This window comes from Nyctibius grandis, chromosome 19 (assembly GCF_013368605.1).
Source record: "Nyctibius grandis isolate bNycGra1 chromosome 19, bNycGra1.pri, whole genome shotgun sequence".
NCBI lineage: Eukaryota > Metazoa > Chordata > Aves > Nyctibiiformes > Nyctibiidae > Nyctibius > Nyctibius grandis.
The window spans coordinates 238,474-262,221 of NC_090676.1; the positions used below are offsets into that span (position 1 = coordinate 238,474).

The 23,748-nt window shown below is 58.5% G+C and overlaps 1 protein-coding gene across 1 annotated transcript in view; it reads left to right on the top strand.

Annotated features, from left to right (window-relative positions):
• The window catches only part of CDH22 (cadherin 22), a 47,992-nt gene extending 25,246 nt beyond the window's left edge, over positions 1 to 22,746 (top strand). Inside the window, exons 7-11 of the mRNA XM_068416022.1 lie at positions 4,091 to 4,227; positions 11,413 to 11,534; positions 11,847 to 11,961; positions 20,543 to 20,794; positions 22,208 to 22,746. Coding sequence (XP_068272123.1) covers positions 4,091 to 4,227; positions 11,413 to 11,534; positions 11,847 to 11,961; positions 20,543 to 20,794; positions 22,208 to 22,746 — 1,165 coding nt within the window. The remainder of the gene's footprint in view (positions 1 to 4,090; positions 4,228 to 11,412; positions 11,535 to 11,846; positions 11,962 to 20,542; positions 20,795 to 22,207) is intronic.
• The last annotated feature ends 1,002 nt before the right edge of the window (positions 22,747 to 23,748 follow it).

Below are 23,748 nucleotides of genomic sequence, written 5' to 3' on the forward strand. Positions count from 1 at the left end.
CCGTGGCACAGGCAGGAAACGCCTTTCTAAAGGACTGGTGCTTTTTATTTTATTCCACCCTTGTTTGTTGCCTAACAAAAGCTGGAACCACTCTTTTTCAGAAATAATTTAGTTTCCAGTTGGCTTTTTGGCTTTAGCTCTACGTTTCCTGGGCGTAGAGCAATTCTTCTCAGCTGAGCCATTGTGTGAGGTAATACAGCGATAGACCGTCTGTGTACGTGAGGCTGTTTGTATGGGAGCCTTTTGTTTTCCTCTCTGCAGTGGGAGCCTGTGCCCTGATTGTGTGCGTTCCAGGCTTTATCAGCCCTGGGAAGATGTTGCTTGGGATTTAAGGTTCTCGGAGATATTCTTGTTTGGCATTCACCAAATCGAGAGACACATGTTGGACATGGGCATTTTATAGACTCCAACAGCACAGCAAGAACTACAACCTGCTTCAACACAAAAGGGAGAGGAAGAAAAAAACAAAGACAACAAAAAGCTTTTCACACAGTGTTTGAAAAGCTCCTTATTAACAAAACACATGGCACAAAATGTGCTCCTTGTTGCATTCAGGGGGAGAAGTGAAACAAACCGCTTGAGAAATGCATTCACGAGAAAGATGAGCACCAAGAAAGCTGTCTAAAACAGTCACTTGTGACATCCAAATCAAGAGTCAGTGCCAGCAGGAAGAGAATAAAATGGATTACGAGGTCCGCATCCCAATCAGAGGTGGGGCTGCTGTGCCAGGTACGGAGCACCAGCCAGCTTTAGGAGGAATGAGCGTATGTCCTGTCTCTGAGTACCTGGATGGCCCAGGGATTAATTGCTACCCCTTCCCAGGTGAGAAGCACCCTTTGACTTCAGTGGGACAGATGAACATGAAGCTGGACTGCTAGAGGTGGAGAGGCTAGTGATGGTCAGCACAGACTTTGGCTGGTAAAGCTCGTATTGCACAGTGGTGTAGGCTGAGCGCAGGAGATAGCTGCTTGTTCGGCCGCTCCAGCGCAGGGTTAGCCCTAAGCTCTGGGAAGGGGGGTCTGTTGTGTGGAGCAACGGGGAGGGGGTTGATCTGCAGCTCTGAGCAGGTTATGGCTGTGGCTTTAGGAGGGTGGATGGACGTCACTGTGCCCCCTCAGTCCCCAGCTCCAGTGCTGGCCTCGTGCTCCAGAGCCTCCGCAGCACCTTGCACGGATGGAGAGCTGCAGACCCGCCTGGACTGGCCACCTCTGAAATCACTGGCTGTGGAAGCAGGCTCAGCCCTGCTCCCATGGCAAACGCAGGCAGCGCTCGGAGCTCTGCCCACTTCCCTTGGCGCGGTGTCGAGAAGGTGGCAGCTCTCTGTGTAGCGGTGGTGACAAAGGGGTCAGATCTCTGGTCTGGTCTGTGCCCTGCTGTAGGGTGCGGGCAGTCAGCCCTCAGCAGACCGTTCAGAAGTGACAGAAGACAACCTTAGCAGCGAAACAATTAGAAGCATAAGAAAAGGTTACTAGTGGCATTTGCAGAGCGCTCTCCTACCAGCCTCCTGCCCTCCGGCCACGCAGGCAGCCACTGTCAGATGTTTCCAGGCTCAGCGATGTCTCCCATCACTAACTGGGTTTTTCTGTGTAGCTGTTTTTTGCAGACATCTGTGTTTATGCAGCAATGACATGAGTGTGAACAAAGCAGGCATGTGCTTACCCGAGAAGCAGGGAAGGCGGACGGAGAGTGAAGTACCATCGTGAACTGACAGTATTCAAAAGTGGGATGGAAGAACAGGATGTGTTCAAGGTCGGGTGATGTGGGAGAACAGTGCAAGCAGTTATGCAAATGCATCAGTTATGCTATTGGAAAGATATTAGGTGTTGTCATCCCAGTTTCTCTTCCTCCTTCCAGCAGAACATTGGACTGATGTGTACAGGGCAGAGTGGCCAGACCTCTCCTTTCCCTTTGCAGTGAGCGAGTGCAGAGTGGATGTGAGGCTGCAGTACGTGCCAGGGCAGCGTCGCTGTCCCTTCTGGAGCTGGCTCCGTGCCTGCAGAGGCTCTGTTTCCAGCTGGGAGTTGGGGCACAAAATGCAGGATGGCTAGGAGGTCCCTGGCAGTTGGTTCAGAGATGCCATGAGCGTACCTGGCTTTGTGTGGCAGATCCCCATCGCCTCTAGATGCAGGGAGCAGGCAGGAAGCCAGCCACATAGGTGCAAGACGTGCTAGATTGTGCATGTGCACAGATGCAATTTAGATAGTGATTTTTGAACATTTTTCCTTAACTACAAGCAAGTGCTGTTGTATTTTCTCTCTCATCCCCCCGTCTGTCTGAAAGGGATAGCACTATGGAACATAATCTGGTACTGTATAACACTTTAAACGGTGTATAAATGCCTTTGCATGTGTCTCCATCAGAGACAGCCACCTGGCTGTGTGGGTGGGTGCCCCTCAGGAGGCGCTCCCATCTGCAGCGGGTTCCCTTCCAGGGCATGGGACACAAAGGCGTGGAGGCCATCGAGGCCTCTGTGCGCAGTGGTCATCCTTGCATGTGAGCCAGTGCTCCTTGGCTGCGAGCCATGTAGATGATGGGCCCGCAGACCGCAGCTGGACTGTGCCAGGCGAGATGCGAGCGCTCGGGAAAGCCGTCCCGCGGCGTGCAGGGCACCTCTGCCATGGGAACGTGCCTCTAGCCTAGAGCCTGTCCTGCTCTGCTCCTCTTGTCTGACGGGGCCTCTCGGTACTGTCCTGCCTCACCAGCCTTCCAGCTTGCTTTGTCCCTACGTTTATCTTCCTTCTGTTGTTGGACATGTGACTGAAAGCTTTAATTTATTCACAGCCCTCCTTTTGGTAATTTATCCTTTGTACTCTTTGCTGTCTTGTATTATTTAATTCTGTAAAGCGCTCTGGGATGCAGTGTGTGTGAAAGATGCAGTACACAATAACATTATGCTGTATTGTTTGTGATTTGTAGGCCTTCTGGATTTCTGGTTCTGAGTGCAGTGGTGGTGGTTGTTATTTGTGTTACGGCTGTGCTCGAGGGCCGCAGCTGGATCAGGCTTCCCTCCTGGTCCCTGCCTCCGAGGAGCACACAGCTAATTGCGCCCTGATTTAATCTTAGCTTGCTTTATTCCGTGTGTAATGTGTGTAATGGTTGGGAATGCAGGACGTGCCACTGGGACTGACTGTGTGGGCTCGTGGTGCCGTGGCTGAGGTGCAGGGTAAACCCGGGTGTCTGACTCCTCGTGAGCTGTGGTGTTGCCCCTCGGGAGGAAGTGGGAGTCACGCTCTCCAGAGGTGGCACAGGGAGCCCGTGGGCTGTTGATGGGATGCCCGGGGCGGGGGCTGTTTGGGGCAGCACTGGAGCTGGTGAAGAAGAGAGCGAGCTGCGTGCCAAGGGTCTCTGCGGAGCAACGGGAGCCGGTCGGAGCTGGGCGAGCCCTTCAGCCTGCTCCCGTGAAACTGGGGAGCCCCAGCTCGGGCAAATCTCAGGGCTGCTGGTGATGATGTGCTGTGTTGATTGTGGGAATGCTGGCTGTCGCCCACCTCTCTGCTGCCAGGGTTCTTGCTCTGGTTGCACAGGGTCAGTCTGGATTCAGAGGAGTCGTCGCCATTGGTGACTGCTGTAGCTGCAGTCAGGTACCTGCAGGTCCGGCTCACAGCCTGCCCGGGGGCTGCTGTGCTGTCCTCCAGGTCTCTCACTTGGGTGGGGGCTGTGGCAGGGTCGGGAGAGAGGGTGGTGGGTGAGGTGGGCTCATCGAGCAGGGGTGCCTGCCTTCAGTTTGGGTTGGTGTTTTTCCTGGACCTACAGCTCAGCAGCTTTCCAGACTCATGGGTGGAGTTACAGACCATGATTTCTATGTCGCTCTATCCTGGGCATAAGGTTCCCATCGGAGCAGGTTTTCCCCCTTGTCCATGGTCTGTGCTTAGTTCCACTTTATGCATCAAAAGCCACACTTTAATTTTGCTTGAGGGCTCTGGGCTTGCAGCCTGGTAGAACGGCCTTCGTGCACCATGCTGCAGCAGAGGAAGAGTGCAAGCAGTGAAACAGGGCCTGTTACGTTAGATCCCTGTACTCCTGGGGTGGATGGCGAGGTTGGGCTTGGCATGTCCAGCTGTTCATGGCTTCCCCTTTTGCCTGGTCTCAGGTACGCCATCGACCGCAGCACAGACGCAGAGAGGATCTTTGACATCGATGCCAACACAGGTGCCATTGTGACAGGAAAGGTCCTGGACCGGGAGACGGCAGGATGGCACAACATCACTGTCCTGGCGATGGAAGAAGGTGAGATGGAGGAGGGCTGTGTGGAGCAGACTGTGCTGGACCGGAGTGGGGCAGAGAGGGAAACACGAGTGTGTTCACTGCAGAGGTGACCAAGATGAAAGTGTTAATTAACACTGAAGTAAAAAAAAAAAAAAAAAAAATGCAGGAGCACGGAGTCTGACATCTCCCTAGACAACCTAAAAATACTCTTCCTGACTCGAGCATTAATAAGGGAGCATGGTCGAATAGTATATTTGATGAACACTAATCAAATTTGTGTTATCTACGCGCCAGCTTTGCCAGTCATCCCTGTACAGCTCGTTCCCTGCGTTCACAGCTGCTGAGTGGCTCTGGGGGCTCCCGGGGGGTCTGTGCTCACATCACCTGCATCCCCCCGGTTCAGCGTGTGCTGTGGGTGGATGCCCCATCAGCTGGGGCCCTGTGGCGCAGATGGCTGCCAGCGCTCGCTGCTGCTGGGGGCTCACGGTGGCTGGGACTGGCAGGCTGTACCTGCACACTGGGTTTGTGGCTCTGCGTGCCTCCCGTGCCCTTCCTCCTTCGTCTCCCTGCCTTTGGTGTGGCTGCAGGCTTGGCAAGGCGCAGCCAGGAGGGGCTGGGGGGTCCCGGCACTGCAGCGGTGGGAAGGGGCTGAGGGGGCAGAGTGTCCCTGAGCGCCCCCCGTGCTGGGGACGGGGAGCAGCGGTGCTGCCAGGGGTGGTACCACCAGGCTGCTTCGGCTTTGGCCACAGTGCTTGGCCTCACCCTGCAGCCCACCAGGAAAAGCCTCAGGCAGAGGATGAGGCGAAGCTCTTTTGTCCTCTTCTGAAGTTAGCTCCTTTCTGACCCTCCCACGTGAGCCCTGGTGACGGTCTCTTCCTTCCCTTATGGCTGTGCTATCCTGTATTTACAGTAACTGCCAGATCTGCTCACACCCAGCTGGGAGAGCCGAGGGGGAACAGCTTGGTGGCTCCGTGGGCTTTGTTAGTTTATCTTCACTCCGCGCAATGGGGGCAGCGGAGCCTGGCGTGGATGCTTCCAGCAGAAGTTCTGTTTACCTTTTCCTCTCCAGTTAAGAAAGAAAAGAACAAACCTGGGTCCTGCTGCTCTAAGGAGCTCTGAATAAACTCCTCTTGAGGAACGAAAAGAAAATAACAGCAGCAAAGGGCAGGCGTTGCTTCCCTGTGAGTGTTCTGCTGCGGGTCGGGAGCTGCCCTGGCCATCCTGCTGCCCTCCATCGTGTCTGCACAGCGCCTGGGCTCACCGGGTCGCAGGTCCCCATGTGTGACAGTGGGTCTGGTCCTGGGGGCCCCAGGGACTGCTCTGTGTTCCTCCTTTTTTCTGAGCCTGAAGATGGAGAAGGGGCTTCAATCCCAGGCACCATGCTGGGAAGCAGAAAGGCGTTGCTGTATTCTTAAGAGTTTTCCACATTTTGGATGCGCAAGTCGCCAGGGCAGCCTGGGACCTGCTGTGCTCTGCCATCCCATGGCAGCTGGTGACAGGAGCTGCTTTGGCTGCAAAGCACCTTCTGACATCTGCGGACGTGTGCCAAGACCCGTCCATCTGTGGGCAGGAGCCAGAGACCCCTCCAGGAGTTCGGCTTCTCGTTTCTTTGCTCGTTCTTGAGCTGGAAGATGCCGTTCACATTCGAGGAGCCGTGCCGGGGCCCGGCTCGGGGCCCAGAGATCGGTTCCTGCTGTGGGGCCACCCCGCCGCGGCGGCAGCCATCCGCTCTGGCAGGGCTGGGACGCCGGGTGCAGGCCTCGCTGCCCTGGCAGAGGAGGGAGCAGCGTCCCCGGCCGGACCCGCGCTGCCCCGGGGACGCCTCCGGCCCTGCTGCGTGACCCAGGCCCCTCTCTGTGCTGACGCCCTGTGCCAGCCGTGGTGACCTTGTGTGGCCTGGCTGCAGTGCTGTCCTGGGCCTGCCCGGCGATGGGCCGGCGTCCTGGTGCTGCCCGGCCGTGCCGCAGGGAGGGCACAGCCCGCTGCGGGGCCACGGCACCGTGGGCTCTGCGGGGAGGCTCTGCCAGCGGTTCCCCGGGAGGAGGGACCGCGGTGTTGCAGCACAGCTCAGCATCCAGAGGAAACGTGAGGCGACAAGAATCAGAAGGACAATATTTACACACAGCGGCTGGGATTTCAGAACGAGTCGGTAAATGCTGCGGCTCCCCTCCGGCAGGGAAGCCTGTCAGGCCGCGTCGCTTCAGAGGCCGGGGAGACTCTTCAGCTCTGACTTCTCCCGCGGTGAGCTCTGACTCATCTGTTTAACCGCCCAGACATTCCTCCCCTTGACATTATCCTTAACGTTTTGTAATAATGAAATATTAATGACTGATATTGAGTTTAAAGTAGGATTTATGTCTGAAACCTCTGGCAGAAAGGGTGGTTGTGAAGGTACGGCCTTGCGAGAGGTAGAGGGGTTTAGGAGCGGGGCTGTGCAGCTGCTGTCAGGCCGTGCGCGGGGAGCGCGGGGCACTGGGGGCCTCCGCGCTGGCGTTGGCGTGCCCGGCGCGGCAGTTTCTGGCACGTGGCAGTTCCCAGCACACAGGTGGGGCTGGGGGAGTTGGCAGGGCCCTGCGGCGTTTGCCATGGGCCTGCAGGTTGCAGCTGGCTGCCGCGGGGTCTGCTGCACAGCCGGGCAGAACGTTATCGCCTCCGGCAGAGGCAAGTGGTAAAATACTCTTTCTCTTTCCTCAGTGAAGTGCAAACTTTGCAGAAGGAACAGAGTGAGCCCACCAGGCATCCTACTGCTGGGCTCGTGCCTGGCGCCCCAGCTTGTCGGGGCAGGGGGGAAGCCGTGCCCGCTCGGTTCCCGCGGCGGGGCAGGCGCACGGCCTGGGGCGCGGCGCAGCCAGGTCTGGCATGGGGGCTGTTGAGCAAATCTGGCCTGGGACCAGGCCAAGCGCTTCCAGAGATAAATCTTCATCTCACTTGCAAGCTGTTTACCTTCCTTGGGCTAATATTAGTGATTCTCTTCCTGTTTTCCTCTTTGCTCATGTAAAATGATGAGGCCTTGACTGCTGTGTCCACCGCTGGTAATTGGGATGATAAATCTTCCTGCTGGAGACTGGCTTTAATCAGAGCGTTGTGTTTGGATGAGATTTAATGACTCTCATGCTGCTGAGTTCGGGCAGGACTCAGGAGAGGTGAGAGCCATTTATATGTTACTGGGCTTCACTGCTGCTTCCACTTTGCCTCCCCTCAGCTGGGAGCCACGTTTTCAGCCCCAGCCTCTGATGCAGCCACCTGTGTCTGATGAGCCGTACCCCTGGCACGGCCCTGCTTTGTCCTTGCCATCAGCGCTGAGCTGACATCTACACACCCGCCCTGCGCTTCGCAGCCGTGGCGCGAGTGCTGTGAAGCAAAGCGGCCCGTCCCTGCCTTCTGATCTGCGTTTTGTTCTCCCAGTTTGCTGAGATAGCGAGGAATAAATTCCACCCCTGCCTCTTCTGGCTTCCCTACTACTGTAAAAATTGTGAGTTCAGTATTGTGCCAATTTGGTCTTGAGGCAGAAGAGAGTGGGTCGTGCGCTGCGCCCAGCAGCGTCCGTAGGCCGTGTTTCCCCAGGGGCTGCAGCCCACGGTCCTCTGGGCTTCCCTCAAGCTGTGCTTCGGCCCCCGGGGAGCTGCGGAGCGGCTGGGTGCGCGTGGTGCTGCCGCACGCTGTGTGCGCAGGCAGGAGTGCGGATGGCACGTGAGCTTCACAGTAGAGGTTTGGGTGTAAGAATGCAAAGTGCTTTATTGTGAGTTTGCGCGAGGGTCTGGTGGGGTAGGGACTGGATCCCAGTGCAACAGTAACCGCGGATCCCCTTTCCCTGCCGCGGCAGGGGTGGCCGAGCACCTCGGCAATCCCTTCCCGTCGCCGTGAGCTGCTGCTGCAAAGCCTCCGGCGTTGGAGAGCAGTTGCCCAGAGCTGTCGGTGTCGGTCCCGCAGGCGAGTTGGCTGTCCAGAACCCGGGGAGAGGGCATGTTGTTGGCGTTTTGCATCTGAGTGTTTAAGACAAGAATATTGTACTGTTCAGATTACTTTCATGGTTAATTAAATTAAGAAAAAATACTTTGGGATGTGGCTGAAGATTCAGCTGGAGCATTTGAGGCTCAGCCTCAGCATTGCCGTGAGGCAGGACTGTGGGTTTCTCCTGCTCCAGAGCCAGTGCCCTGCGCTGCCCGTCCCTGTGCTCCCGGTCGAGCGGCATCTCGGCACGGGGCTCCGGGCCGCGCTCGCTGCTCGCGCTGAGCTGCGTTGTTTGTAGCGTTGAGGAAAGCGCAGACGCTGCAGCGTGGAAGCGCTGGGCAGAGCTCTGTCCCCCACCACGCAGGCTCCAGCGTCTCCAAATAATTCAGCCCACGTTGGCAAAGGCAGCTGCCAGGCTCCAGCATGGAGCTCCCGTGCTGCCCTGCTGTGTTTCCAGCGTCTCCCCCTTGTTCTGCGTATTTTCCGTGTCTCTTCCCTGAGTCTTTTCAGATTAATAGCATTCCAACTCCTGGAGGAAATGCAGAAAAACGGCATGTTTAATTTTAATTTAGGAAAGCGTTTAGGTAGCAGCCTAGTTTCCTCGCTGCTGTCAATCAGGTTTTCTCAAGGCTGACATCAATTAGTTTAAAAATATTGAATGTAATTTTGCCTGACACAACATATTGCAGCCACTGCAAAATATAATTTATTTTAGAAGAAGAAATAATTAAACTAATTTGCATGTCAGTCAGCTGAGCTAGAATACCGAGGAGACATGCTGCAATGGGAGATGACTTTTTTGCCTCTCCAGGCGTGCTCAGCCCGGCACGTGCAGCCGTCCGCCCCGTCCACGGGCCAGGTGCTGCTCGGCAGAGCCCTCTGAGGCGCGTTTCTGTGCCTCCCCGCAGCCCTCACCCACCCGCGCTGCTGTTCTCCTGGCAGTGGTGCCTGCTGAGCGCTCACTTCTGTGCGCTGGAGCGTGTGTACGGGTACGTGCGAAAATTCCTGTGTATTTAGAGGGAGCAGAGGTCAGAGCTTTTGGCTTTGCGGATGTGAAGTCTGCGTTAGTTGGGCACATCACGCCTTTCATCACAGGGTACTCCACTCCAACCATCTTGCTCACACTTCTGACCACCATAAATTCAGCTTATGCTGCACAAGTTACAGAAAACATATTTCAGAGATGTTGTGGAGATTTTATTTTTCTGGATACATCCAACCATTTTTCATATTTTCCACCCATAAATCCAGGTACTGGCTCAAAGGAAGAGGGAGGTTGATAAGGAAAGCATTTGAGGAACCTTCAAATAGGTCATGGTACAGCCAAAATAAAAAGAATCCGATGTGTGCCTCGCTGTAAGAGAAGACAGCGATGCAATGGCTGCATTTCTAACCTTGACGTCCCTAGAGATGTCACATTTTAACCCTGTCACTGAGCCAGGAGTAAGCGTGAGCCTCAGGCTTCGGCAATCTCGGCAGGGGCAAAAGGAGAGCTTTTTTATGACGGGATGCATTTCGAAAGGACAAGTGTGCTTTGAGCTGCGCTCGGAGGCACGGGGTGTGAGTTACGGCTCTGGCAGAGGGGTCGGCGGGGTCCCCGGCGGTGTGCCGCGGTGCGTGGGTGACCCCGCTCGCGTGCGCAGCATAAAGCACCCGGCAGCTGCGCAGGGATGCTGTGGAGGAGGACAGAGCTGTGGCTGTGCCCGGCTCTGGGTGTGCTGATCACGTCCCTCCCTCTGAGGCTGTACCAGGTGATCACAAAGGGAAGCTGCCGTGCTGGGGCTCACCCAGGTGCCCGACCTGGCCCGCAGAGCCGTGCCAACAGGCCCTGGGGAGAGATCGGCAGCACTGGCACCGGCTCCTGCTGCGGTCGCTCGGGCACTGTGGGGCATCAGGGGAGGAACCGCTGCTCTGGGTCGCAGCTGGGAAGGGGAAGAGATGGGGTCCTAGGCTCTTCTCCTCCTGAGCTCTTCCTCCTCCTGGGCTCTTCTTCCTCCCTTCTCTTTCTGCCTTTCCTCATCTTTCTCCCGGCAGTGCCTCCTGGGCAACGCCAGCTTGCTTCAGAGCTGAGCAGCCGGGATGGCTATCCATCTTCCTGCGGGCTGAGGAGGGGTGACGAGATGCTGTTGTCCTTCTTGCAGGAATTGAACGCTTTTTCCTTCTGCTCGTCTGTGGCGTCGGTGGGCATCAGTGCACCCCTCTGCCTCCCCCGGGCTCCCCGCTCCTTCCTGCCCTGCTGCCTCTCCCTTCCTCTCTCCCCAAAAGCCATTGCAGTTTGTCTCACTGCACCAACATGCCTTTTAGAATAACACATTGTTGTAGGCTTTCAGTCACGACTTTTGTCTCCCTCCCCCGAAAACAACCATTTAATCACCAGAGCAGCTGGTCTGGGTGAGAGGGAGTGATAACACGAGGACAGGGTGAAGGCAGCTCTGGGGAGGGGCTGAGGTTCCCGGCTAATTATGGAGCGGTGCTAAATCTCCTCTCCCCTGGGTCCTCCCCCACCTGATCTTGGGGCCCAGCATTAATTTTATAGACAAACAGGCAGCAGAGCTCCTGCCCGAGCAAGAAGAGAGCCATTGGGTCTGTCACAGTTTTGCAACCTCTGGGTAAAACAAAGGAGATGGAGTATGAGGGAGTTTTCATTTCTGGAAGCACATGAGGTGCTTCAGAAAACATTAGGCCCTCCAGAGTGAGTTATAATCTTATAGCGAGGGCTCAATGTACCTTTGCAGTGTGTGGAGCCGTAAATGCAATCCCTGTCCTGTGTGCGGAGCGAGCCCCGAGCAGCACCGGCGGCTCCGAGGGCGGGGAGCGGGCTGCGAGCCCCCAGCCCCGCTGCCTGCGCGGGGCACGGGCTGGCGAGCGCGGGGGTGAGGGGCTCCCTCGATGTCACGGCGCGGCCCCGCTGTGCCAGCGGGCAGGCAGTGCTCGGGTCGAGTTTGAGCTGCTGCTGGCAACGCAAAAAGCGGTGTCAGTGTGCGAGGTGCCGGTCCAGGGCAGAGCCTCGTGCCCTGGGAGGGAGCGTTCGACCCCGATCGCCTGGTGTGGTGGGGTGGCACGTGGCAGGCTTCGTCACTGCGTGTGCAGGGGACGGTGTGTGCCGCGGGCGGGCAGGGGTGCGGTGCTGGGTGCCCCTCTGCGCTGGCAGCCCCGTGCAGCCACAACGACCCCTGGATGGACACGAGGAGGGTTTGCTCCTGGTAGCAGCAGATGGCAATTCCTGCTGAAGCTCTGCATCTTTTTCTGTTTCAGATAATCACTCACAGGTGTCGAGAGCCTCCCTCCGCATCCGTATCCTGGACGTGAATGACAACCCGCCCGAGCTCGCCACTCCCTACGAAGCTGCTGTGTGCGAGGACGCCAAGCCAGGCCAGGTAGCAGGTGTCCCCCAGCCCTTCTCCCGGGTCCCCATCAGCCCCTGCAGTGGTCTCATGCTGCGAGCAGTGCTCCGGAGCAGGGCCAGCCTGCCCATCCTCCCCCTCTGCCTGGACGTCTTCCTGAGCGGCTCCTGTCACATCGGGACCCACTTTGGTGGTGTCCTATAGCCAAGCCCGTCTACAGGGGCAAAGGCTCGTCCCGTGGTGTGGCAGAGGCCGGCAGTGCCCTGCTGGGCCAGACCCTGTGAGCGGGGCCCGTGGGGGGCTGCGGAGGCAGCACCGATTCTCACCTCTGCATTCTCCCCGCAGCTGATCCAGACAATAAGCGTTGTGGACCGTGATGAGCCTCAGGGCGGCCATCGTTTCTACTTCACACTGGCACCCGAAGCCACCAGCCACCATTTTTCTCTGCTGGATATTAAGGGTAAGCCCTGCTGCAGCCCCCAGGCTGGGCGGCACAGCTGGCCGTGGGGAGGGGGACGGGGCTGTGGGCTACGGTCCGTCTGTGCCGGAGGGAGCTCAGGGCGCTTTGGGCACCCTGCGGGGCTCCTTGCCAACCTGAAGTGGTGGGACTGGTCAGCTGGCAGTTTGGATTGCCTCGAGGAGGCTCTGCCAGCTTTTTCTGTGCTGCGGACAAGTCCAAAGCTCCCCGTGTGCTCTCTGGTTAGCCTTTGATGTTTTCGGGGCGCTTGGCCCCTTTCTTGATGCGAAGTCTCCAGCCTGTTTGCCTAGCCAGCCCTTGGCCGTGGTGGGTTCCCTGGGACACGGCCAGCAGAGCCGGGTTCCTGATGAGGTGGTGGCTCAGGAGCGCAGGTCTGCGTTGCCTGAGGCTCGTCCTGGCCTTTGGGGAGTGCCGCCGGGCAGGGCCCGTCTGCCTCTCTGGGGAGCTCTGGGGTCCCTGGTGCCGCGGGGCTGAGTGGCTCCCGATGACGAGGTGTGTCGCAGGTTTTGCTGGCTGAGCCCTGGCTGCTGTTTGGCTTTGTGGACTGCAAGGTCAGGCTGCATTTGTGGGGATGATAACAATCCAGAAAGGTCGTTATCAGGTTGCTTCCTTTGGCATGTTTGGATGAATTTAGGTGGTGATTGCAGTGGTAGGTACAGCTGGGATCCTTGCAGATAGTGGGATCTTCTCCAGCCGGGTGTGCACTTACTTGTCAAAGGGGCCAGCCCGGATGGGAGCCAGCAGAACACATTGAAATGCTTCTTTGTTTTGGTTTGTTTTGTTTATTTTAAACCATTTTTTTCTTCTGTTTTTCCAGCTTCATCTTTCAAAAGTCTGATTTAGTTTGTTCTGAGGTTATCAGAGGAACCTTCTGCTGATGTAAGATCCTGCTTGCTCAGTTTGGTTCAGCATCATTAGGGATAGCCAAAATGGCACTTGGAGCAGCGAGCTTCAGCCATAATCGTAGAAGGACTGATATTGCTTTGTGTCCTAAATAGTGCAGCTGGCCCTGACCCGAGTCCCTCCCCCTGCACTCACGGGCAGCTGTTCACAAGACCTTTGCTTCTTATCTCATAAGCAAGCTTTAATCCTCTGCAAGATTTTTGCGCCACGCCCAGCGATTCGCTTCCTTCACTGTTTCTGAAGGACCTTATGAAAACGTGCTTGAGCGCACTGAGTTACAGCCCGGTGTCCGTCCCTGCACGGAGCCCTCCAGCAGCCCCGAGGGGCCCGCGCCCTGCTCTGAGCCGGGGTGTCTGCGGCTGGGTCGGGGTCCCAGAGCCATCGCTGCTGCTCCTGCCTGGCGGGGGGGACCTGGCCGGGGTGGCTGGAGCTCGGCGGGGGCTGCTCCGCTGCCCGCTGCTGTGTGGGGCTCACCCCCTTCAAGCAGCTGGGGTCCACCAGCAGCGCCCGAGGGCTGGCATTGCAGGGGGGTGCGGGACGCAGGCTCCCACACCACCCTCTCCTCCAGAGAGAGTGGAACAAGGCTCTCGTGGCACAGGGTAATCCTTCGTGCTAAACGATCCCCCAAACTTGGCGTGTGGTGCAACACTGCATAAAATGAGTAAAAGCTGGCATCACCTCCCGCCTTCTGTTCTCGGGCAAACAAATGCTGTTGCAGCAGGGCTATTCCCAGCGTGTTTGGAGACGCTCCCGATTGCCAAGCGAGCTGTCCTCTGCAGCAAGAGGAGGCGACTGCCTGTGCAGATGGAGGCACCCCTCGTTCCTAACGTGTGTGTGTGTTTTAGTGTCACCTCCCTTCTTTTGGTTTCTCCCCCCGACCTTTTCTCTGGTCCATTGAGCACCTGGGTGCGCTCGCCTTTGCCCCTGCTCTCGTGGGTTCCCTTGCTGCACCCTCCTTTGCCCCCGCCTCGCCTCCCTCTCGTGCGTTCACCCCGCTTGCACTTGTCTCTACTCCTCCACATAAATATCAGTGGTGACAAACTGCTACCACCAGCCCATCTGTTTCTTTGTACAAATTTGTAGCCAGTTTTGAAACGTGATTTATAAATATTGCTTTTGCAGCCAAGGAGTGACACTGATGGATGTCAGCACAGATGGATTCACTAAGTTCTTGCTTAAATCCTTCTTGTCTCTTTTGCTTTGCACCTACTTCCCTCGGCTCCTGCGAGGCAGCAGAAAGCCACCTCGGGAGGGTGACTTGTCCTCAGCACGCAGGGACCAGCGTCTCCTTGGGAATGCTCCCGGTCACAGTTCATCAGGCAGAGCGAGAGCACCCAGCCCTGGCAGGGCTGTAGGTGTGGAGCCTGGGGGCTACGGCCAGCAGTGAGTTAACTGCGAGCTGCCGGAGAGGGGTCCGAGGCTGCGAGCTGGCCTCAGTGTAGAGGGGTCCTGCGGGGGGCTGCTGGTGTGCCCAGTGGGCAGTGGAGTGAGGGGGTCTGCTGCTGGGCTGCTCCTGACCCCGCGGGGGGCTGGGAGAGCAGAAGGGGTGCGGGTCGGTTAAACGTTGAAGTGAGAGGTGGGAGCAGAGCCAGGCGGGGCAGCGCGGGAGGGGACGCTGGCCGCTGCCAAGGCAGCCGGGGCTCCTCATGGGCAGCACGGGGGAAGCCTGCGCGGTGTTCGGGACAGCCCAGGGTGATCGATGGGGCAGCCTGTCCATAAGGTGAAGAGCTTGTGGAGTCCCCGCTAGTAAGTGGTCAGAGGGCAGGTCTGCTGCCCCGGTACTGCCACGGCACAGCCACGGCCCTGCCGCTTGCCCCAGCCCTGCTGGGTCCGGCCCCGCTGCAGCCGCGCGGCGTGGGGCTGGCCCTTGCAAAGCGCCCGCAGTCACACCCGCAGCCCTGCTGCAGCCCCACGGCACACAGAGCTGCCGCGGCTCTGGTGCTGCGGGTCAGAGATACAAGAGCGAAAGGCGACCCTGCGGGAGACCTTGCATTAGCCGAATTACAGCGGGTTTGCAGGAGTCAGGCTGTTAGAAACGGCGCCGTTTCCTGCTGGTATCGCTCCTTCCTTGCTTTTGCTCTGTCCAGGGGAGTGCTCGAGCACTTCCTAATTCATCAGGCAAGGAATAAATGTCAAGTGTAGCAACGGCCCCGGTCCAGAAGGAGGATGCCCAGCAAATGAAGTGCCTAAAGGAAGAGATAGAATTGGAAAGGCTGACCTCACCCAGGCCCGATGGGTGCCATTCCAAAGGCATTCGCCATCCTCTGCCTCCCAACTCGCCTTCTGCTGGGTCTTTCTGGCATGAGAAGATTGATTACAGAAGGATCAAAGGCAATTAAAGCCTGAAATCATGTTCTCTGAGAAATGCTAATTGTGTTGGAAGCGATGGTAGAAGGCATCCAAGCTCAGCAACCTGGAAGGGTGCTAGATAATATGGAGCGACACATGGAGCTACTGACTCCAGAGCTCAAGGGCTAGGCAAGCAGATGTCTGAACTCTCTGCAGGTCTCATTAAGAGCATGTAATGGGTGACAGAAGATCTGAAAATCGTAACAATCAAAAGCAAAACGTTAGGATTTGAGGATTGCCTCAGGATAGAGGAAGCCTCCTTCAGCCTCGCAGGGATGCTGCTCTGACAGGGGGTGGAAAAGAGCATCAAGTCTCTGTGGGGGCTGAGCCAGAGGTAAACGAGCAGCAGTGGTGCTGTGGCCTGGCACCCAGAGAACCTGGGAGAAAGAAGAGGCAAAAGGGAAAAATCAGAATCTTCTCCTACCAGCTGCACCTGCCTGGGGCTGGAGGGGGGTTCTGCTCCTTTCGGGGAGCCCTTAGGAGCAGCAGTCAGGTCCAGCGGCCGCAGGCCCAGCCGGGAGCGATGTGCATCTCCCTGGAGCTGGCGTGCCCGGGCACCGGAGTGCAGGACAGCTGCTGGAGAGGAGGGAGGCAGACACTCATGGGGCCCTGGGACGTGGGAGAGGGCAGGGATACCGAAATCCAGACTGGAGGTAGGTTGGTCCCTTCTGCTCTCCTAGTGCTGTTCGAGACTGAGTTATGAGAAGGATTTATTAGTGCTGTCTTTGAAGCTGCCAAGAGTCTCTTTGGAGAGGGAGTCTGAGAGACTTAATTATTTTTTTTATTCCTAGTGATGTTACGCTACTACCAGAGTATATTGTGTTCCTAAACTTTCCTCTTACAGCAGCATTGACTGGTCCTTGCACCCTCAACCCATGTTGGTTTCCGCCTTGTCTGGTGCCTTGCTCCTCAAGCAGGCAGAGATGCCATCTCCTGTCCGTCGCACAAGGTGATGTGACATCCCTGTGTGGTCAGGGAGAGGGTGGCCTAGGAAACCTGCGGAGGAAATGTCAGTTTGTGTAGCAAGACAGCGTTGACAGTAAACGGTTTGGCTTGGGGCGTCAGAGAACACATGGCACAACCTTCGGGGTGGTGTGACCGTAGCACAAAGTGCAACCTCGTGTGGACGGAGCAGGAGAACACAAGTGTGGAGATCCAAACTCGTCCGTGCAGGAAAGCTGTGGATTAATGTCTGCTCAAATGTCAGTAGCACCTCCTGGGAAACTCTGCTCCTCAACCTCGTGACCCAAAAAATGGTCTGAGCAGAAAGCTGCTACAGAGGAGGAGACACGAGAGGGTGCAGGGCCAGGCCTGCCTGGCTTGTCTTTGCAGTGACTCAGGCTGTGCTGGTACAAACAAATCTACGCCAAGACACACGCCCTGAAGCAACTGCCTTGGGTCAGCTCATGTAGAGACACAACTGTACCAAGCGAAGTTTGTGGTTTTGTAGGAGGTTGCTTTGCAGCGTTTTCCAGGATACATTTTCCCAGATCTGGGCACAATTTTCTTCACTTCTGTGGTCAAATAGACTACTTTGCATGGCAGAAGCACTGCTTTTTCTGGAGCATCTCGGAAGGGAACACAGAAGTTTGCAAGTAACAGGAGTGTAAACACCTCGATAGAGGAGACAGTTGTCCAGGGTGCCTGGGGAGCCTTGGGTACGCGGGTGGGCACAGGGAGGAGGCTGGAGCTGCCTCGGTGCCCAGAGGGGGCTGGTCTCTGCCAGACTGGGGTCTGGCTGTCCAGCCTTGCTGAGGAATGTCGCAGGTGTAGATGTGAAATTCCTGTGGATCTCCCCCTGTAGGAAGTGCTCATGTCACTCTGTTCAGAGAGAAAATGTAATCTCATGATGTTTGAAATAGTTGTGATTTTTGTCTCTCTGCCTAGCACCAAGTTTTGGTTACAGAGCCAGACCTCAGCCCCTTCCTGAGCTGAGGTTTCTCAGAGCAGAGCTGTCTGTCGTGCTGCTGATAAGTACTGGCTGCCTTAGTTTGACTTTGTGGGCTCAGCAGTGAAAATGTTTCTCCTTCCCGTACTCGGAGGTGAGGGGGCTCAGCCGTGCAACGTGCCGTCTGAGCAGTCTCAGCTGAGCTGGGGTTAGTGGCTGCCTCTCTGCGACTTGCACAGGTATTTCCCCTTGATTTCTAGAGACTGTTTCTAAAAATACGGTGTGCCTTGTGGCGGGTCCTCTCCCTAACAGGGGCTGGAGCTGGCTGTGAGCAGAGGGGGAGTCGCCAGCCGTCTGCTGCCTTTGCGGAGAGGTGAGGAGCTGGTGCGACGCCTGCATCTACGCAGCACTGAAGGGGATCTCGCCAGGCAGCTGGCAGAGCTCCCGAGCACGGCATTTCCTCAGACCTGGGCCAGAGACGGGCTGAGCAGCACGGGGAGGTACAGGGCTGGGTGCACGGGGATCCTTCGAGCCGGGATCCGACCACGAGCACAGGCTGGTTACTGGACTGGTGTGATGGTGCCAGTGAAGGCAACCTGGGCTGAGGGCCAGAGCCTGGCTCGCTCACAGCAAGCGGGTCTGTCCTGTGTGCTGTGGCTTCATCTCCACTGGATCCAGATGCCCAACGCATGTGTTTCGCAGGGCTAGCTAGGAGTTAGTCCTGGCCTCTTGCTGAGATGGTGCCATTAATGTTATTTATATCTCCCTGCTATGTTGCAGCAAGCTGAGGGAGCAGCACCAAATGAGATCTTGTTACCTTTGTGCGGATGATTAGCATAACAATAATTTTTTCCTAGCTCGTCCTTGGTAGGCAACAGGCAGCTTCTCAGCAGACCCTGCTGCTGGGGCTGCCACACTTGTCCAGCCTCCCTGCTCCTCCCGACAGCTCTGCCTGGTTGGCCATGTGCTGCCCCAGGAGTCCCAGCCGCGGTGGCAGATGTCCCGCAGGACCCAGGCGGAGGGTGGGTGGGTGGGTGGTCCCTGCCGCGCGTACGCAGGAGCCAGGCAGTGCACGTGGTGCAGAAAGGTCGTGCTCTCTGCTGTGCCATCCCCTCCACGGGCTGGCCACGCTGCGGTACTCGGGTCACACCTCGCTCGGGAAGCAGGGGCCAGTGCTGGGCGCTGCAGCCGTGCAGGCAGAGACATTGCAGGCGCTACCTCCCTTCTGAGACAAACTGTCACAGGATCGACGCGTACAAGCATTTGCCTTATTGCTGGCTTCTGTGCTGTGCTCCGGAGGATGTTGCCTGCCTGAAGTCTGCTGCTGCGAGCAGGGATGAGTGAGGTTACCTGGAAAATTCCCTTAATGGATAAAAGATGCTACACCCAAAGGAAGAGTTCTTCTAGTGACCTGCAGCACGGTTCTGTGTGCCTGAATAAGATCAGGGTTTGGATATCGCCTTTGTGGCGTTCAGTGCAGCCTCCACGGGTTGGCTGCTGTGGCCTCTCCGGTGTCCTTGCCTTTCCCGCGTTGAGCTCTTCAGGGCAGACCTGTGCTCTCAGCTGAACTGGAGGAGATGACTTTCTCCCTGTCTCCTTTGTGCTGGAACCCCAGCCCTCCCCAGCTAGGGTGCCAAAAGCTCTGCTCTCCCCAGCAACACGTCTGGGTTGTGGCAACGCAGAAGCCTCTGGTGGGCCGAGTCCAGGAACCTCAGGGTAGGAAGCAGCAATCTGGTGTTTAGCACCGTGACAGCTGAGTGCTGTGCTGGGCACAAGCCCGGGCACTGCTGCCTCCCCTCCGGGCACGGGCAGCACATCATCCTCGCCCTTGCTGCACCTGGCTGTGCTCGGCCCGAGCACACGGGGTGAGGATTGCCCCCGCTCCTCTTCTCCCAGACTGCTGCCAAGCAGAGGCCAGCCTTGCCCTCGCTCGGCCCTTGCTGGGGCTGGTGGCAGCGGTCCTGCGGGCAGGTGCCTGTGCCTCTGCCGTTCGTGCTGGCAGAGCGGGCGAGGGCTCAGCGCGGGGGTCCTGGCAGGCTCTGCCCAAACTGCGCTGCCCCAGCGCTGGGCAGCTGGGGGGAGATGGGCTCCGTGCCCCGGCTGCTGCATGGTGCCTCCGGGATCTGCCCAGGCGGATCTTCCCCATCCCACGGCTCAGCGTCTGCGGCCCCTCGGCCCCACTCTTGGCTCGCGTCCCGTCCCCTCTGTGCCCCGTGTGCTCCCATGCGGCACCCGATCCATACGGCAATTTCCACGGTGGCAGGCAGCCCGAGAGCCAGGATTAGGAGAGATGTCTTTTCCGATCGAAGAGCTGATTGATACAGAAAGGGGCCAGTTGAGCATAAATCAGGTGCAATGAGGAGAGAGCCTGTAGACGGCAGCGCCTTGCTGTGAGCGGGCCACTCTGTGTTTTATTAGATAAAGACTGCAGACAGTCGGCAGCAACTTCTGACATGGCCACGATTGTTCAGCTGCTCTTCAGTCCCTCCTGCCCGCTCCGCGGCTGGCTGGCAGCGAGCAGGGAGCCGAGCTGATGCTCAGTCCCTGTCCCTGCCCTCCCCGCGCCGGGTCGCCTGTGCACAGCAGCTGCTGCTTGGGTTCATCTCTGGCACCGGGGCCCTGGGGAGGGCCCACGAAGTGGCTGTGTTAATGGGGTCATAGGGGGTTTTGCTGCGCCGGCTGAGCCCCTGAAACAGCAGGGTTTGAGCGGACGGAGAGGAGGATGGCTGGCTCGGCTGGGAGGGAGCTCTGCCTGCGCCTTCAGAAGTTACGAAGGATCCTGGGGGTATGTGGCCCTCCGGCTGAGGCAGGACCCATCACCTGCGGCTCTCGGGTGTGGAAGCAGTAACTGCTCTTGCAGGGTCAGTGCCACCTGCAGACCCCCGTCTGCTCGGGACTGAGTGGGCCAGGTCGGGTCGGGAGCGGTCTCCATGTCAGCAGCAGATTTTTACCCTGATTCCTGCTCTGTACCACTCTCAGAGGGTCTTTTGGAAGGTTTTTTCCCCTCTCTCTGCTCCAACTGTGTTGCATGTCAGCACGGCTCAGACACCCGCGTGCTGTAGCTCCTATGTCAGGTTCACCGTGCCCTGGGCACGTCGGTGGGCGAGACGCCAGGCTGGCCCCGAGGTGCCCGGCGAAGGGGCGCGTGCTGGAGCAGAGCTGGGCACCCCTGGGTGCTCGGGCTGCTGAGGGGCTGCGGTGCAGGGGAGCCACGAGCTCGCTCCCTGCTCCCCTGTGATGGGCAGGATGGAGGCCCCGTCCCCTCTGTGGGTGGTTGCTGGAGTTGGTGCACAAACAACGCTGTGTGGGTGGTAGCACCCCGCCAGCACCCCGAGTGCTGCTCTCGTGTGGAGGAGCTCACGGTGAGTCCTGCCGGCTCTGCTGTGGGAGTGACTTTGCTGTGGCTTTGCTTGTGCCCTACAGACAACACGGCTGCGGTGCACACGCGAAGAATGGGCTTCAATCGCCAGGAGCAGGACGTGTATTTGCTCCCCATTCTGGTGGTGGACAGCGGCCCGCCAGCCCTCAGCAGCACGGGGACTCTGACCATCCGCGTCTGCGGCTGCGACAGCAACGGGGCCATCCAGTCCTGCAACAGCACAGCCTACGTCGTGTCCGCCACGCTGAGCCCCGGCGCCCTCATCGCGCTGCTGGTGTGCGTCCTCATTCTGGTTGGTGAGTGCCCGCCTGTCCCCCGGACTCCTCCTGTCCCGTCCCGTCTCCTTTCCATCCAGCATCACACAGACGAGCGCGGGCGGTCGCTGTGGGCACGTGCAGGCTCCTCTGCCACCTCTCCTTGCTGGCAGCTGCAGCGCGGGGGGCAGGAAGCCCGGCCCCTGCCAGTGGGGGCCATCGGGGAAGCTCCCCCGTTTGCCCCAGCTGCCTGCACCGGGCTCGGCAGGGCAGCCGGAGCAGGGCTCCCCGTGCGCGGGCAGGCGGGCGGGCTGCTGCCCGGCGAAGGCTGGAGAGCTGCGGCTTGCTCCCCGCCTCGCTGGGCAGGAGCCGGGAGCCGCTCGCAGGCTGCCAGGCCGTGCCCGGAGCCGGGTCTCGCGGCAGCCGGGGCGTGTGTGCAGCCCAGCGCGGGGGCCGAGGGCGGCGGGCACGGGGTGCGCGTTGTGCTCTTCCCTCGGGGCGCTGGCATGCGGCAGGGCGCGCAGCTGGGGTGCACACAAACCAGAGCGTTGCCCAGGTTGGGCCCTGCACCTTGGGAGTCTGCTGGCTGCCAAAGCTTGTGCTGGGCCACCACGGCACGGTGTGATGGTGCAGGGGAGGCGGGGGCTTGTGTGCGCGTGGGAGGGGGCTCTGAGAGCGGTGCCGTGCCCTTGGGTTTAGTGTAGGGCAGTTGATGGACGCTGCTGCTGAAAGCCCTGCGGTGTCGGTGCTGGCTCGCAGCTGGCTGCCGAGGGCTGGCGGACATCTGCAGAAGGCAGCACGTTGTTCAGTGAGGTCTCCTGTCCTTGGCACATCTCTGTTCCCCGTCTCCTGCTGTGTCTCCATTTAGAAAACCCTTTCCCACAGGGTGCACTTTACACTGGTTTCATTTTCCAACGCAGCGCAAACAAATTTCTGCCTAATTGCCCAAATGAATAAAGTGCACATCAGTGCTCTAAAGGTGATGGGATGAATGGATGACAATCAGGACACATCTGTGGCTCGTTGCTCAGGCTCTGTGCCGCCTGCTCCACATTCACCCTCCCAGCAGCAGTTTGGCTGCTGCTGCTGTGGTTCATGCACCCCCTTTTCCTGGTCATCTTCTGCAGAATTCATCCGTGTGTCCAGCCGTGTGTTCATCCATCTGTCCCTCCTGTCTCAGTGGTCGCGCTGCATGGGAAAGGAAGCTTCTGGTCTGCACTGGAGCCTGGGCAAACCCCTCTCCCAGCCAGTGATGCAGCAAAGCTGCTACTCGATGAGCCTGGCTGATGGGAATGGGCTGCACACCGGTGGCCTCGGGGCTCCCTGTGCCGGAGGGTGCTGTAGCAGCGAGTGCTGTGCCTCTGCACCCTGCCGCTGGGCACGGCCGCCCTCACCCTGCGGGAGCGCCGCTGGCACAAGCCCCTGCGCCCATCTGACCATCTCTTCCTTCCCCAGTGCTGGTCCTTCTGATCCTCACGCTGAAGCGACACCACAAAAGCCACCTGACATCTGAGGATGACGAGGACATGAGGGACAACGTCATCAAATACAACGACGAAGGGGGTGGTGAGCAGGACACAGAGGCCTACGACATGTCTGCCCTGCGCAGCCTCTACGACTTCAGCGAGATCAAAGGCAGCGACGGGGGCGGGGGGCTGGGAGAGGGGGGCCCGAATGGGAACCCGGCCTCCGAGCTGCACGCCCTCCCGCAGTGGGTGCAGAGCCCGGACCTGGACTTCTCCATGTTCAGAGACTACATCTGCAAGAAGGTGGAGCAGGCGGACGAGGACCTCTCCGTGCCGCCCTACGACTCGTTCCAGACCTACGCCTTCGAGGGCTCGGACTCCCCCGTGCCCTCCCTGAGCTCCATCAACACCTGGTCCAGCGGCTCGGAGCAGGACTTCTCCTACCTGGGGGGCTGGGGGCCACGTTTCCGGCAGCTGGCAGCACTCTATGCGGGGCGCAGGGGTGAGGAGGACAGCGAGGAGTCCTAGCCGGGCTCCCGGCGTCTCCTGGACCGGGGCTCCGTACCACGAGGTGCCAGGCAGGGGCAGCGCGTGCCTCCGGCCGGGCTCCGCGGCTGCTGGAGAGGGGCTGTGCCGAGGGGCCGGGAGCGCTGGGCGACGGGCTCCTCGTCAGCTGGCTCCTGTTCGGGGTCCTCTGCTCCCGCCCAAAGGAGCCGCTGTGGCCGTCCTCATCTCCTTAATACCAGTCCCCATTAAAGCACTACACATTAATTTAAGAAAGAGAAAAATCTAATTCAAGAGAGTTTGGAGGGAGTTTCTCCCCTACAAATTATCATTTAAATAGATCTGTTCAGGAGAGCAAGAGCAAACCGGGAGCCTTTTGTTGTCTGAATTGTTTTTGTCACTTCAGTCAGAGCGTTTGAAGTGCTTTGATTTCTTTAAGAGTTTTCCTTGCAGAGAAAAACAAGCTTTTAACTTCTGTTCAGCTTTTTCCCCCTTACGTTGGCTTGCTTGTTGGAGTTCTCCTTCTGTCTGTGCGTGGGCTCCTCGGCGGTGCCCGGCTGCTGGCCCGCCGTGCCGCGCTGGGGACGCGTGGGCTGGATGTGGGCCCCAAGGTCACGTCCTGCACAGAGCGACCGCTGCACTAGAGTTCACCTCAGAACACACTCGCCTCTGAGCTGCAGCTGCTTCACCTCTCGGTTATTAGACCTCTCTTGTGGTTATCAAAGGTTCTTGTGATTTGAAGGGGCTCTCTCCCTCCCTGCGCAGCGGACGTTGTCTGCGAGGTCCCAATGTGCCCCACAGCCCCGGTCATCAGCACGCCCTGGCCTTCACCGGGGGGGGAGAGCTGTGTCCCAGCCAGGGGATCGTGCTGTAGGGTGCGAGAGAACCCCGGCCCCCTGCTTTGGAGGGTGATTCCAGCTTACACCCAGCTGACAGCAAAGCGTCACCATTGGTGATAAAAAAGCCATCCCCAGGACATGTGCATAAGGCCAAATCCTGCTGGCGCTGCCATGCAGCAGAGCTGGT